General features: G+C 52.4%; 1 protein-coding gene across 1 annotated transcript in view; it reads right to left on the bottom strand.

The window, feature by feature from the left end:
* LOC106810946 (gamma-glutamyltranspeptidase 1-like) overlaps positions 1 to 892 on the bottom strand; it is a 25748-nt gene extending 24856 nt beyond the window's left edge. The window contains exon 1 of the mRNA XM_014814428.1: positions 594 to 892. Coding sequence (XP_014669914.1) covers positions 594 to 892 — 299 coding nt within the window. The remainder of the gene's footprint in view (positions 1 to 593) is intronic.
* Between the last annotated feature and the right edge of the window lie 15863 nt (positions 893 to 16755).

The raw sequence follows: 16755 nt of genomic DNA, 5'->3' as shown, positions 1-16755 counted from the left end.
TATTCGTGCAGACTCGACACGTTTACTTTCGGCCTAGTACGTACTGTATTATTCACGCACCCCACAACGACAGGACAATACGGGGCTTACTCACCGAACGGCCGCTCGAGGCAGAACGTGGTGGGGCTCACTCTCTCTCTTCCTCTCTCTCTACCTCTCGAACTCTCTGTCTTTCTCTCTCTCTCTAACTCTCGAACTCTCTGTCTTCCCAAACTCTCTCTACGATCCTCACTCCTTCGCTCCTACCCGCGAACTACCTCGAGACAACGGCGAATTCCCGCCTGTCACCTGCAGGCCTACTGTTTCGCCGTTCTCTGCCGCTAGAGGGGACCCACTGCATCCGGCATGGCGGCCCCCTTGTTGATGTTACGATCGGTAAGCAAACCCCCGACAAAACAGACACGAAGACAAAACAATTAGACAATACAAACATTCAACCATCTCCCCATCTCCCGGTACCCAGGGGGCTACACCCCCACCGCTCTGGGAACCCGAGGGCCCGATGCCACCGCTACACTCCTCCCCCCTTCAAGATCGACCGATCCCAAAGGCTTTCCGAGCGGTGCACCGGCGCCCTATTAGTTGGCACCTACTTCTGGGGTGACTTGTCCCTGGGGTCCAGCAGGGATTGCATTGCTTCCGCCCTCCTCCTGAGTTCCCCCAGGGCCGCAATTTCGACCACCTGCGCGTGGGGCTGGGCCCAGCGGACGTATTGAGCCCAGCGGACGGCTCGCTCCAGGTGCTCCACCCCCATATGGTGCACGAGTTCCGGTGCCGGCAGGCCGTCTGCGCCGCTGAACTCCGGGCAATGCCAGTGCCCGCTACTCGCCTCCGGCGTTCCCTCCCACAGGGTGCAGAAACGCCGGAACACGACCCGTTCGCCGTCTGGCATGTCCTCCAGGTACATCGGCTCGAGCGATCCAGCTGCTATGGCTGGCTCGGACGTCGACGCGGAAGACTCCGCGGGCGCCCGAGCCAACGCAGCTGTTGGGGTCGGTGTTGCTGCAGTCGACGATCGCCTCGCCGACGCTGCCTCCCGTCTTGCCGCGCGCTTCGCCCCCATCGACGCCGCGCGCGAGTCGACGGCGCGTGTTTGGCTGCAGCCAGCGTCGCGCGCTCCGTCCGAGTCGACGGTGCGCGCTTGGCTGCAGCCGACGTCGCGCGCTCCGTCCGGGTCGACGGCGCGCGCTTCGCGGCAGCTGACGTCGCGCGCCCTGCGGCAGTCGACGCCGTGCGCCCCGTGGCAGGCAGCACTGCACCGGCAGCGTGCACCTTTGCCTTCCGTGGCGCATCGGTGGGCGGACCCCGCTTTGCGGAGGCCCGGGGCGCAGCTGCAGGCACAGGCATGGGCGACCTGATGCCAGCTGCTACCTGCGCGTAAGCCCGGCCATCCCTACGCGCCGGGCGCAGGATGGCTCGGCCGGCTGGTGGTGACGCCGGCGCCACCTTCTGGGCGCTCTGCCGTAGCGCCGTCTTCTCCCGGAGGTAGCCTTTCGCGCATCCCCTGTACTCGGGGGTACGGGCGTGTCGCTCCGGCCACCTCCCGTCGGCGCCCATCCGGTAGACCCGACCAAGGCGGTGCGCTGCCGCCAGGTGGTGTGACAAGCGGTACAGCACCGCGCCTGCGNCCACTGATCTCTATAATATAATCTGGATAGAGCATTGGCCTATCCGCGCTTAACATGACAGTGACGCCAGAGCGCCATCTTCCAACCACTCTGTAAAGCTGAATCTGCCGGTCTGTGCCCCACAACATTTCAAATGAATAATAAGAAAACGCGACTTATTCTTATTATTCAAATTAGCATGAAAAAAAAACTTTGATCCATACTTAAGAGATTATATAAATATGGATATGTATATAGAACATGTATGGAGCTAAGGGAACGAGAAATACACGAAAAATAATTTTTTACGTGACGTCACGAGTCACGTGCTAGCTAGTCGGAGCCGTATTGTTATGTCGAATCTGTGATCTTGCAGCAATTCTCGCGGTCGCACATCCGGGCTTTTCCGTGACCCGAGGTCACGAAACCACTTGACAACGCCGGTTGAGTGAAAACAAACACGCTGGAGTGTGGCGACTGCGTGTGTTTACATTGCATTGCATGTTACGATCGGCACATTTAGATCACATTCCTTTGCTGTTTTTGGTTAGTTTTTACGTGTTAAACATGCCGGGAAATTGTGAAGCTGTAGGGTGTACTAATCATACACTTATGAAAGAAAATAAACCTTCATTTCACCGGTTTCCAAAAGATGCTGATCGGAAAAATTCCTGGGTTAATGCACTGAAGAAATTGAACCGAGATGGTACGAAATGGACGGCATCCAATGCAGCTAGAGTATGCGGGGAGCATTTTCTGAATGGTAGGAACAGGTCCTTACTTCACATTTTAATATTATAAAAAATAAATAGACACATTCTTGTAATAATTTTAGAAACAACAAACTTGTAATTCACTCTACCTCAAATATGTAGCAGTAATGACTTGTACATCATGTTAAATTAAAATTGCTTAGGATTGTTTTAATCGGACTATAATTTGTAGTTACAAAATGTATGATAATGTGATTGTTAATGTCAAAATGATTTTTTTATTTAAAGCATGGGCATATCCTTAATTTTAAAACTAATACTAGTCGTGTCTTTTTTGTTATTTTTCCAGGTACACCCAACCATACAGATAGTGCACATCCAGATTACGTGCCTTCGGTGTTCAAACACAAGCCAAACCATGGTGCTGAGAAAAAAATAGACAGGTACAACAGTGCAGTGAAAAGACGCCGTCTTAAGTACGATTCCCCAAGTGTTATGACAGATTCCAACACGAACATTGACGGACCCATATCTTGTCTCCATCCAAAGAATTACCAGCAGCAGAAGCGCTTTTAATCTTGTCAACACCAGGACCGTCGCAGAACTCTGAAAATTCATCGCCGGCCTCATTTGCAACCCCAGTTTCAGCAAGTGAGAGAACCATGCTGTACGATGAAATGAATTCTTTGCGTGCCGAAAGAGATGCAGCCCTAGACCAGTTGCAACAAACTAAGGAGAAACTACAAAAAGCTTCTTTTACTGCTGGCTCGGTTCATGAAAATGACTCTAAGTGTAAACACAGTACTGGACTATCATGGATTGTTTTTCTCACAACCTTCAACTTCCTTTCAGCATTTATTCCAAGTGTTAGGCAACACAGGAATGTCATGTCACCTATGGACCAATTTTTCATAACACTAGTCAAACTTCGCACAGGTGTAACATTTGATTTTTTAGCTATCCATACCAGCATAGGGAAAACCACTGTAATCGAGATATTTTGGAAGTGGGTAGACATTATGTATACAAACCTTGGTTACCTGATTACAAGTCCAGATGCAGAAGCCGTGCGCAAAACACTTCCCCTTGTCTTCAAGCGTTGCTATCCCAGACTTACCTGTATCGTAGACTGCTTTTAAATTTTTATAGATCAAGCAAAAAAATTAAAGGCCAGAGCTCAGACTTACAGTAGTTACAAAAAGCATAATACTATGAAAGTGTTTATAGGTTGCACACCTTTAGGTGCCATTTCTTACATATCAACGGCATGGGGTGGCCGTGTCAGTGACGTTGAGCTAATTCGAAAATCTGGATTCATTAACCTTGATTTTCATGCACCTGGAGACCAGATTCTTGCTGACCGTGGCTTTATTGTGCAAGAAGATTTTGCAATTGAGGTTGGCGCAGAATTTATTATACCAGCCTTTACCAAGGGTAAAAGTCAATTATCTGCCCAGGAAGTTGAAGTGTCTCGTAAGCTGGCTTCTATTCGTATTCATATTGAGAGAGTCATTGGTGTACTAAAAAACAGGTACACAATTTTACAGGGTCCCCTTCCTATTAATTTTATTAAGTCCATCAAGGATGAAGCTATGGATGTTCAGCTTGCGAGGATTGACAAAATTATCACTGTGTGTGCTTGTTTGGTGAATTTGGGAGAGAGTATCGTTTATAACGAGGATGCATAAAGCAATTAAAAATTGTATTTTTATGTATTATTTTGTATTGTATTGTATATTATTGTATGATAATTTTCTTTTCTTGGGGTGCCATTGTTTATAATTGTTCATAAATTAAATGCACTACCGGAGTACCGGTACTCAAAATATTAAAGGATCATAATAATAGACCTTAATAATTTCAACCAGGTGTGAATTCAAGTTTACTGATTGTGCTTTTTGTACACTAAAACAAAGAACTCATATTATTTGGATGGACATTGCGTCTGGATCTGTGTGTAGTAGCTGTGGGTTTCTTTCAAACTCAGTTCGCCATCACTTATCTGTAAACAGCTCGCCTTGTCTGCGACTAATACTATACCCGCCACGTCATTGTCCCTGTGCTTGAATGGGCATTTTATTTCTACTACCCAGTGCCACAACAAGAGCACGAAACCATGGAGTCGGGCGACGCCCCAATATATGAATGGTCGTTGCATAGCCACAAATCTGTCAGGGGCGTAGCCAGGATTTTAAAAGTTGTAGGCATGACTATCTGAGCGGAGCGCCACCATCGGTTGGCGCGGAGCGTACAAGAAAATTTTTGGTTTTAGAAACCCCTCAGATGGCCGAAAACGACCCTTCCCGAGTGTTCATTCTGGTTCCCTGGCTTCTTGCTAACTTGAGACACCTCATTCAATATCACTTTTAAACCAAAAAACAAACGAGTTAAAATAGTGTTACGAACGAGTTAAAATGTAAAAACTGACAAGATCGGATCCTAGTCTTTTTCGGCGGGTAGAGTGTTGAATGAAACGGCACGCGATAGAAATGACAGCCTAGATGACAGAAGAATAGGTCACCTAATTTAGCCATATTCTTGCTACGTTCATTTCAATAGTTTTTCCTGTCTGACTCTAAACTCGTCCAGCAAGCTTATGGATTTGAATTATGGGTGTTTAAAAAAAAGATAACTTGGCCAAAAAAAGTGTAGGCCCGGGCCTACAGTGCTACATACTGGCTACGCCCCTGCCTGTTGGCGATACAGCAATGTCTTGGTGACAGTTCATTATAGCGTCAGCATACTGCCTAGCAGCAACAGCTTCATGCGTCTTACCCCACTGGATTGCAAATAAACATATAAACATATAAATTATAACATATATATTATAATTATATTAATGTATACTAATGATATATATATATATAATATATATATAATAATATATATAATAATAATAATAATAATAATAATATATATAATATAATATAATATATATATATATTAATATATGTATATTAATATATATTAATGTTATATATAATTATAACATATAAATTATAACGCATTCGTCTTCAGCACTGTGTATCGTATTCACGGTACACTCCAAGCATTGTGTTGTTTTCACTCCAGTAGCGTGCGGTCACGCACTGTTTGCCGGAAGTGACGTATTGCCGACCATGAGAATACAGTCTTGTCGGGTTATTTACATTACTGTAGCGTTTCGTGCTTTCCGGCGACACCCGATGGCGCCACCGGCCAACACCTTAAATGGCTAGCACACAACCTAGGTATATCACTCACCCGTTGTGTCCGGAGACGTTGTATTGGCCGTGATCGTCGGCCCCCGGACCTCGCTAGCCACCCGAGCGCGTTAGAAGCTACTGCGCCCTCGCAATAACCCGTTCCGTCGTGCTCAGGTCCTGATGCGTCGTAGTTAGTCAACAGTGCAGGACGAGTAACGACACGTATGCACACCGCAGGGCAACTCCCACCCCCTGCCCACTAGACTCGCGTTACGATGTATAACAAGTGTATACTACGGTAAACACTGAGGTTAGACACACAGTATAGACTGTGAACGCAGCCGGGCAAAAGGGGCTACAGTACAGTAAAGTATCGGCGGCTTCCCCTCCCGTGCAGCCGCGCACGAAATAGACTAACTCCCTCGCTATTCGTGCAGACTCGACACGTTTACTTTCGGCCTAGTAGTACTGTATTATTCACTCACCCCACAAAGACAGGACAATGCGGGGCTTACTCACCGAACGGCCGCTCTAGGCAGAACGTGGTGGGGCTCACTCTCTCTCTACCTCTCGAACTCTCTGTCTTTCTCTCTCTCTCACTCTCGAACTCTTTGTCTCTAGCCAATTCTACCTACGATCCGCTCTCCTTAGCTCCTACCCGCGAACTACCTCGAGACAACGGCGAATTCCCGCCTGTCACCTGCAGGCCTACTGTTTCGCCGTTCTCTGCCGCTAGAGGGGACCCACTGCATCCGGCATGGCGGCCCCCTTGTTGATGTTACGATCGGTAAGCAAACCCCCGACAAAACAGACATGACGACAAAACAATTAGACAATACAAACATTTAACCATCTCCCCATCTCCCGGTACCCAGGGGGCTACACCCCCACCGCTCTGGAACCCGAGGGCGGTGCCACCGCTACACTCCTCCCCCCTTCAAGATCGACCGTCAGGTCGATCCCAAAGGCTTTCCGAGCGGTGCACCGGCGCCCTATTAGCTGGCACCTACTTCTGGGGTGACTTGTCCCTGGGGTCCAGCAGGGATTGCATCGCTTCCGCCCTCCTCCTGAGTTCCCCCAGGGCCGCAATCTCGACCACCTGCGCGTGGTGCTGGGCCCAGCGGACGTATTGAGCCCAGCGGACGGCTCGCTCCAGGTGCTCCACCCCCATATGGCGCACAAGTTCCGGTGCCGGCGTGCCGTCTGCGCCGCTGAACTCCGGGCAATGCCAGTACCCGCCTATCGCCTCCGGCGTTCCCTCCCACAAGGTACAAAAACGCCGGAACACGACCCGTTCGCCGTCTGGAATGCGCTCCAGGCACATCGGCTCCAGTGATACAGCTGTCATGGCTGGCTCGGACGTCGACGCGGAGGACTCCGCGGGCGCCCGATCCAACGCAGCTGTTGGGGTCAGTGTTGCAGCATTCGACGCTCGCCTCGCCGACGCTGTCTCCCGTCTTGCCGCGCGCTTCGCCCCCATCGACGCCGCGCGCTTCGTCGCTGCTGCCGTCGACGTCGTACGCCCCGCCCGAGTCGACGGTGCGTTTTTGACTGCAGCCAACGTCGCGCGTTCCGTCCGGGTCGACGGTGCGCGTTTCGCGGCAGCTGACGTCGCGCGCCCTGCGGCAGTCGACGACGTGCGCCCCCTGGCAGGCAGCACTGCACCGGCAGCGTGCACCTTTGCCTTCGGTGGCGCATCGGTGGGCGGACCCCGCTTTGCGGAGGCCGCGGGCGAAGCTGCAGGCACAGGCTTGGGCGCCCTGATGCCACGCGCGGCTGCCTGCGCGTAGCCCGGCCATCCCTACGCGCCGGGCGCAGGATGGCTCGGCCGCTGGTGGTGACGCCGGCGCCACCTTCTGGGCGCTCTGCCGTAGCGCGCCTTCTCCCGGAGGTAGCCTTTCGCGCATCCCTGTACTCGGGGTACGGGCGTGTCGCTCCGGCCACCTCCCGTGCGCCCATCCTGAGACCCGACCTAGCGCGGTGCGCTGCCGCCAGGTGGTGTGACAAGCGGTACAGCACCGCGCCTGCGTAGGCCTTGTCACACCCCTTGACTGGGCACGGAGCGACCATGCTCTCCCGCCGATGGTACTCGGCGTGGTGGTCGACTGCGTGCCAGGTCGGCACGCCACATCGAACGCACCAGTGCCATGCCCCGTTCCGTAGGGAGGTCACGGGCTCGCGACGACCCCCGAAACGGGCGTACAGTGGGCCCGCCCCCTCCAGGATCTGCGTCCTGGTGGGGGAGCGCCTCTGCACGTGCGGCGGCGCCTTTCTCGCCGGGGCGCCGGGGGGGGGTTGTGGACCCTCCCGCACATGCGCCCTCTCTCCGCACCTTCCTGCCCCGCCCCTCATCCACTGGGGCAGGCCCGACTTCCTCTTGCCGGGGACCAGGGTGGGGTGGCTCCGCAGGCCGTCCGAGCCCCTGGTGCAGGGCACTGCTCCACGACGGGAGTCTTGCTCGCCGGACGAGTGGTCTTCACGACCGCGGCGCGCTTCTTCCGGCGACTAGACTTTTCCCCTGCCACTGGGGTTGCTCTTGCCGCCGGAGGGGACTGCAGTAGCTCGTCCGCGAAGGGCAGCTCCTCCCACCCGTCGCCGAGCTCCATGGGTTCTTCGCCGAGCAGCTCCCTCTCCCTAGCCTCCTCCTCGGCTGCATCCGGCTGCTGCGACGTCACCTTCGGCGCAGCCTCTCCACCCGGCTGCGTCGTCAGTCCCTGCGGCGCAGCTGCTTCCTCCGGCTGCGTCGTCAGTCCCTGCGGCGCAGCTGCTTCCTCCGGCTGCGTCGTCAGTCCCTGCGGCGCAGCTGCTTCCTCCGGCTGCGTCGTCAGTCCCTGCGGCGCAGCCCCTCCCTCCGGCTGCGTCGTCTCCTTCGGCTCCTCAGCTGAGTCTGGCGACATGTCCGCCCCGGACATGTCGTCCCCCGGTAACCACTGAAACAAACCATGGAGAATATACACCATTAGTCATCTCCCCGCTCACGTACACACCAACGCGAGATTGTTACCCCTACCAGCCACCAGCCTTCACCGTCCACTCACACGTGCGTGGTGAAACACAAGACCACAGTGCTTGGTGTAACTCACCTTGAACCTCCTCACCTACTAGCCTCCCGCAGGAATTGCGGTGGTCGAATCCGTCATCTGCCGTACTCATTCTCATCTCCCTGAAACGAGTAACTCACACCATATGACGTACACACTTCGGTGAACAAATCGTCCTGGCCTTCCCCTACCAGCCTGTAATACGTCGGAGTTTACAACCACACCCTCGACCATCACGTGATGCGGATTCCGGAGTTATCAAGGATAACTCCGGAATCCGTCTCAAACTCCGACACTAATGGGGTATTAACCCAAATTCGTTCCGACAAGGGTAAATTAATCTGAATGCCCGTGGGTGAGTAGCGCGGTACCAGCCGGCATGAGAACCCACGTGACGCAACTACCATGGATGCTCCCTAACAGGAACCCGAATCGGTGCGTGCAACATTTCACGAACAGGAGGGGGGTGCCGCTTGCCGACAGACACGGATCCGTAGCAGTATGGAATCCGCACCTCGTCCCAACCCGCAATATGGCAGGCCCCGTGGCCCCCTATATCAGCGTTAACACAGGTCAGGAACTCCAGGCGCCCCTACAAGTCCGCCCGAAACAAGTAACTGGCGAGAGACTGTCATCCTGGCCCCCCACGGAGCTCCGGATGCTCAAAGATGCGCAGGACCATAGCGGAAAACCACACGTTTGAGAACCAGCCCAGCCGAAGCCTACACCACTACCAAGCGCTCAAGCAAGGTGAGGTAGTATTATCAGAAAACACCCTGGAAGAGGGGAACTCACCGGATATATCAGCATCCATAGATCCGACCCGCAGACCAAAAATGCCGCAACCCGGGCGGTACAGACAGCATAGCCTCCCGAATTACTATGGCGAGCCCTGAAACACTCGGTCTGACACTAACCCAGAGAATAATCTACCGAGGACAGTCGCGACACACGCGACATCCAGGGTTACCTTACCACACCAAGAATTACCACGGCACAATAATATTATCCGGGAACTACAGACTGCATGGAATCATTACCCACCATGGCAAGAGAATAGACTGATAGAAAGCGAATTTAGCTACCATTGTATGGCTTGCACTCCACGAATCAACAGTCACCCCTCGGTCTGACAACCACCTACTACGGGGACGCATAACCGTAGTGACACGGAGGTTTCACTAATCTCTTACCCGGTGCACGTGACACTGGGTTAGGGAACACAAAACCACCCAAACGGTCCCTCGCATGCCCGGCCACCAGTGGCTTAACAGGATCATCCCCAGAACCAATCTGAGGGCCAACCACTTGCCCCACCTTCTCCACTTGAGTATTGCGGCTAGAACGAGAAAATCCTAAGCCATTACACTCGTCCGACCCCGTGTCATCCTTCGCCTGGGAATCCGCGCCGCGCGAATCACTAGCTAGTTGACCCGCCACGTTCCCCGGAGTACCAGACCCACCAACCACCTTTGCGTCTACACCTCCAGCCCCATCTCCCAACCAGGAGACTGGCGTACTCACACCCTCGTAGATTTTCAGGTTATCTACGGCCACCGCCTTAACCACACTATCTGGGGAAGCTTGAATCCACCGAACGTTACCCTTACCACGCAATACTAAGAAAGGGCCCCTCCATGGAAGTCCCAACTTAACATCCGCAGGAGGGTAGAAATACCACACCCATTCCCCGGGAGCAAACGTAGAAGTACGAACCTCTCGAGTCGCACGCTTGACCCACTCCACAAATTCTATAGGGCAAATCTCATCTGCCGAACCTGGAGGAGGATCGAACATTAAATCCACGGGCATCCCTACCTCCCGACCAAACATCATAAGGTTAGGGCTTACCCCGATACTCTCCTGCGTCGTACCCCGATACGCCGCCATTACATACGGCAAAAGCGTATGCCAATCGTCTCGCCGTTCATTTACAACCTTACTCAACATATCTTGTAGAGTACGATTAAACCGCTCAACCAACCCATCTGACTGAGGATGATACGGCGTTGTACGAGTCTTCTCTATGCCCAACAACGAACACACCCCGGCAAAGAGATTCGACTCAAAATTCCTACCTTGATCAGAGTGCAGCTGCCCCGGCACTCCAAACCGAAGGAAAATCTCAGTCACCAGACAGTCCGCCGTCGTCTGGGCCGTCATATCTGGCAAGCAAACGCTCCGTCCACTTAGTGAAAATATCGCAAGCTACTAGGATATATTTCATACCATTTGACGTCTCCGGAAGTGGACCCATAAAGTCAACGGCCACTCTCTCCACGGTGCGCTGCGATCTGCTGACAGAGAGGAGCATTCCTACGATGCCCCGGCTTCCTCCTGCTACACAATCACACCTACGAACCACCTCAAAACATCCTGCCGAATCCTTGGCCAAACAAAACGCTGTCGGATTTTGGCTAAACTCTTAGTGACACCAAGATGTCCACTAACCCGACCGCCATGCAAAATTCGAAATAACTCCCAACGCATAACTGCCGGAACCACCATACACAAGACTGAACAGCTCGGCTGACAGTCTAACACCTGTCTAAGGTACAGAAACCCCTCATGTACCTCCTCCAGATCGTCCCAGAGTGCCCAATACGCTTTGCCCCTCTGGGGACNGCCCTCACCTCAAGGGGTAAACCATCCTCCGATGGATTAACGATCGTGCCCGTATCGACCACCCGCCCTGCGACTAACGACATAAAACCGAACACAAACACAACATTTAACCTCTCCCAAAGGCAAACTCAGCCCCCTACGAGCACCTCAGCCCGTACGAGCACCTCAGCTCGTGTTTACCTGTACCACCGCCACACTAGTTTCGGTCTCTCCTAGCACTGGATTCCTTTCCTTGGCACTAATGTCAGGATGCTTGATAGTAACTTGATGACCTGCTCCTGATCCTGGGATGATCTAACACACTGTCTTGAAGTCCATTTCGAACATCGTTTCTACATCGGTTCTAACATCGGTTTTAAACCTCTATCTTAATTCTAATAGATCCAAACGGTAACCTGAAAATTGCTTCATGATACGGAGTTTTTTACTAATTTTTCTTCGTTTAGAGCTTGAATTTTTAGATTCGAATGATTTTGATCTCCTTCGTCTTTGTTGTGGAGCACTGACAGGTAGCCAAGATTCAGTGCCGCCTCAAATCTCTTAACGTCTGAGCCATCTATCCAGGAGAGAAGTCTCTATAGTAATGATCTCTGGTCTGATAGTCCGATGGTAATTGGTATATATTCAGCTTCTGTCTCTGCTTCTGCGTTTTCTTCAGGAACCAGATACCTGGCGCCTACCTTCAGGTGAGGGCACAGGCTCATTTTTAAGAAGGTCTCAAACACTTCACTACCCAAGCCTGAAGCCTGGTTCTAATGACTGGCTCCCACTTTGCTGTTATTTTTAGAGGATCCGCTTCTGTTATACCACCCCTCATCACTTCCATGTAGGCGTAACGGAGCTGGGAAAGTGTTTGACTCGTCACCTCTTTGTCTTCCATATGAACTAACAAGCAAGTTAAGAAGTGTTTTCAATAAGATTTTGTGCAATTCTCTAAACTCGTGTCTGAATCTGTATCAAACTGATGCGACCACAGAGAGAGGAGACCCAGAGCTTTCTCGTGTACATGTAGCATATGTGATACCTTGTGGTGATCTGTTGTGTAGGACTTTGTGAGAGCCCATTTGGTGTCTGTTTCTATCAGGGAGATGATCGGATTATCAATGTTGTAGACTAATTCGTTAGTGTTGACTGCAATCGACCAAGACATCTTGTTCGTAGCAGTTGTTGTTTTGATCAGCAGCCATACAGGATAGTCTGGTAGTTGCTTCATAATAAACTCAGATAAGCCTTCGTTGCTTGATTCCTGGTTATGTTCAATTCTTCTATTAAACAGCTAATGAAACTAAGTGCTGCCCCCTGTCGGGTGTTTCTGAAGATTGGTGTTCTTTGAGATCCTTCTTCAGTCCTGGGTCCTCTTGGTCAGAACTTAATAGAAGCTCCTGTACTATCTGCTCCTGTGCTTCTGTACTAGCTGTGTAGAATCTGCACTTTCATCTGTTTTCTGAACCGCATGCTTGGAAAATTCCTAACTATCCTTAGTGCTTCCAGTGGTGTTTTACTATGAGCTTTTATTATTTTGCGCAGGCACTCATTTTGGAAATCCTCTAACATTTTAAATTCTTCCTTAGTTACGTCTGTCCATGTTTCACTGTTATTTAAGAAGGAAGGTAAGACTGTGCATTCATATAGTTTCACTCTTGCTTCTATAGTATGTGTCGTGTTTTTTGTTTGTTTCTTTGTGTCTCGTGGTACACGAATAACCAGGTATAATTTTAAGAGATAAGTTTTTATTCACAATCAGAGCAGCATGGCGGCAACTGGCGCTGCCGGGCCATCCGTACAAATAGAAATGAACCAATGAGGAATCACTATTGCGTATGACGCAATCAAGGTATTGTAGCGTTTCGTGCTTCCCGGCGACACCCGATGGCGCCACCGGTCAACACCTAAATGGCTAGCACACAACCTAAGTATATTACTCACCCGTTGTGCCCGGAGACGTTGTGCTGGCCGTGACCGTCTCCTCCCGGACCCCGCTAGCCACTAGAGCGCTTTTGAAGCTACGGCGCTCCCGCAATAACCTGTTCTGTCGTGCTCAGGTCCTGATGCGTCGTAGTTAGTCATCAGTGCAGGACGAGTAACGACACGTATGCACACCGCAGGCAACTCCACCCCCTGCCCACTAGACTCGCGTTACGATGTATAACAAGTGTATACTACGGTAAACACAGAGGTTAGACACACAGTATAGACTATGAACGCAGCCGGGCAAAAAGGGCTACAGTACAGTAAAGTATCGGCGGCTATCCCTCCCGTGCAGCCGCGCACGAAATAGACTAACTCCCTCGCTATTCGTGCAGACTCGACACGTTTACTTTCGGCCTAGTACTGTATTATTCACTCACCCTACAACGACAGGACAAAACGGGGCTTACTCACCGAAACGGCCGCTCGAGGCAGAAACGCGGTGGGGCTTACTCTCTCCCTCTCGCTCTACCACCTTCTATCTCTCTCTCCCGAACTCTCCAACTCTCTCTCTCTATCCCTTTGTCTTCCGCACTATCCAACTATTCAACCTCTCTCCTGCGCTCCTACCCGCCTACTACACGAGACAACGACGAATTCCCGCTGTCACCTGCAGGCCTACTGTTTCGCCGTTCTCTGCCGCTAGAGGGGACCCACTGCATCCGGCATGGCAGCCCCCGTTTGTTGATGTTTCGATCGGTAAGCAAACCCCCGACAAAACAGACATGACGACAAAACAATTAGACAATACAAACATTTAACCATCTCCCCATCTCCCGGTACCCAGGGGGCTACACCCCCACCGCTCTGGGAACCCGAGGGCCCGATGCCACCGCTACACTCCTCCCCCTTCAAGATCGCGACCGTCAGGTCGATCCCAAAGGCTTTCCGAGCGGTGCACCGGCGCCCTATCTAACTGCACCTACTTCTGGGGTGACCTGTCCCTGGGGTCCAGCAGGGATTGCAGCGCTTCCGCCCTCCTCCTGAGTTCTCCCAGGCCCGCAATCTCGACCACCTGCGCGTGGTGCTGGGTCGAGCGGACGTGTTGGGCCCAGCGGACGGCTCGCTCCAGGTGCTCCACCCCCATATGGCGCACGAGTTCCGGTGCCGGCGTGCCGTCTGCGCCGCTGAACTCCGGGCAATGCCAGTACCCGATTTTCTCCTCCGACGTTCCCTCCCACAGGGTACAAAAACGCCGGAACACGACCTGTTCGCGATCCGGAATGTGCTGTATGCACATCGGCTCTAGCAATCCAGCTGCCATGGCTGGCTCGGACGTCGACGCGGAGGACTCCGCGGGCGCCCGAGCCAACGCAGCTGTTGGGGTCGGTGTCGCAGCAGTCGACGATCGTCTCGCCGACGCTGCCTCCCGTCTCGCCGCACGCTTCGCCCCCATCGACGCCGCGCGCTTCGTCGCTGCTGCTGTCGACGTCGCACGCTCCGTCCGAGTCGACGGTGCGTGTTTGGCTGCAGCCAGCGTCGTGCGCTCCGTCCGAGTCGACGGCGCGCGCTTGGCTGCAGCCGACGTCGCACTTCGTCCGGCGGTCGACGCGTGCGTGTTTCGCGGCAGCTGACGTCGCGCGCCCTGCGGCAGTCGACGACGTGCGCCCCCTGGCAGGCAGCACTGCACCGGCAGCGTGCACCTTTGCCTTTGGTGGCGCCTCGGTGGGCGGACCCCGCTTTGCGGAGGCCCGGGGCGCAGCTGCAGGCACAGGCTTGGGCGACCTGATGCCAGCGGCGGCTGTCTGCGCGTATGTCCGGCCATCCCTACGCGCCGGGCGCAGGATGGCTCGGCCGGCTGGTGGTGACGCCGGCGCCACCTTCTGGGCGCTCTGCCGTAGCGCCGCCTTCTCCCGGAGGTAGCCTTTAGAGCATCCCCGGTACTCGGGGGTACGGGCGAGTTGCTCCGGCCACCTCCCGTCGACGCCCATCCGGTAGACGCGACCAAGGCGGTGTGCTGCCGCCAGGTGGTGTGACAAGCGGTACAGCACCGCGCCTGCGTAGGCCTTGTCACACCCCTCGATTGGGCACGGAGCGACCATGCTCTCCCGCCGATGGTACTCGGCGTGGTGGTCGACTACGTGCCAGGTCGGCACGCCGCATCGCACGCACCAGTGCCAGGCCCCGTTCCGTAGGGAGGTCAGCGGCTCGCGACGACCCCGAAACGGGCGTACAGTGGGCCGCCCCCTCCAGGATCTGCGTCCTGGTGGGGAGCGCCTCTGCACGTGCGGCGGCGCCTTTCTCGCGGGGGCGCCGGGGGGGGGGGGTTGTGGACCCTCCCGCCACATGCGCCTCTCTGCCGCACCTTCCTGCCCCGCCCCTCATCCACTGGGGCAGGCCGACTTCCTCTTGCCGGGACCAGGTGGGGTGTCCAACCTTTTCTATTAGAATTCTTCCACAGATTCCAGATTCCAGATTCCAGATTCCAGAGGGGTGCCTCCTCCTCCTCTTCTTCAGCTTCCTCCAAAGCTTTATATAAATATTTACATTTCAATACCCAAGTAATTTTACCAGCCAGCAATTTTCCCAGCCTTTTCCACAGATTTTTAAAAATTGAATATTGAATTTTATTTTATTTTATTTGAATTGAATTGCATTTGAATTTGAATTGAATTTATATTATAAATACCACAAGGCAGCAACAAATAATTTTGCTCTACTGACCTTGAGCTGCTGCTGCTGCTGCTGCTGGTGCTTCCTCTTCAGCTGCTGCTGCTGCTGCTGGTGCTTCCTCAGCTTCCTCCTCCAAGTGCCTGCTGCCAGCTGCTGCTGCAGTTTCCTCCCTGCCCTTACAAGCTACAAATGATTAAAAATGAATCACATCATCACATTCAACATCATCACATTCAGTGCCCAAATAATTTTAAAAATATATAAATGATGATAACATATAATAATGGATGTAAAAATTACCTAATCTGATATAATGGTCAAATTCGCTGGGATGAAATGGGGATTTAACTAGGCTATGTTTCTTGCAGTTGCCACAGTCGACCGCAAAATACAACTTCTTCACATTTCTTGCGCCACTTTCATCTACAACTTCAACCCGAACACTTGCTTTGTTCCTGAAAATACAAAATCTACAAATTACCTATAATTATTACCTATAATTACCCTGCATTGCATGCATGCATTACCCTTAGAAAATTGAGCTTACTTGAGCTTACCTGCACTACTTACACCACGTCCACATATTTGCATATTCGCTTTTTCCCCTCCACTCCATGTATGTAGAATATCCAAGGTGGATATGTTAAGTTGTTGTCGGCCATGTCGTCCATCGCACTCAATAAAGTGCTTGCTTCTTTAAAGTATTCTGTCTCCTGTGCTGGAGTGAAGTGGAGTGGCACCCGGCTATTGTATTCAAAGTTCTTATATAAAGAATAATCTGCTCTTGTAAATGGAACTCGTATTTATTGCATGCCGTTATTACATGGTACACCGGAAAGAGAGAGACTTATGGGTAGCCTACATAGTTACCATAACACCGTATAGGTGGCAGCACAATGTTGTAACCAAGATTTCAATACACAACACAACAATTATGTTCATTAATTATTACTATTAGATAACTGCGATGGGTTATGACGTCTCCACTAAAGCACCGTCCGAA

Source organism: Priapulus caudatus, unplaced genomic scaffold, assembly GCF_000485595.1.
Source record: "Priapulus caudatus unplaced genomic scaffold, Priapulus_caudatus-5.0.1 Scaffold489, whole genome shotgun sequence".
Taxonomy (NCBI): Eukaryota; Metazoa; Priapulida; class Priapulimorpha; order Priapulimorphida; family Priapulidae; genus Priapulus; species Priapulus caudatus.
This window is presented reverse-complemented; position numbering and strand designations above follow the sequence as displayed.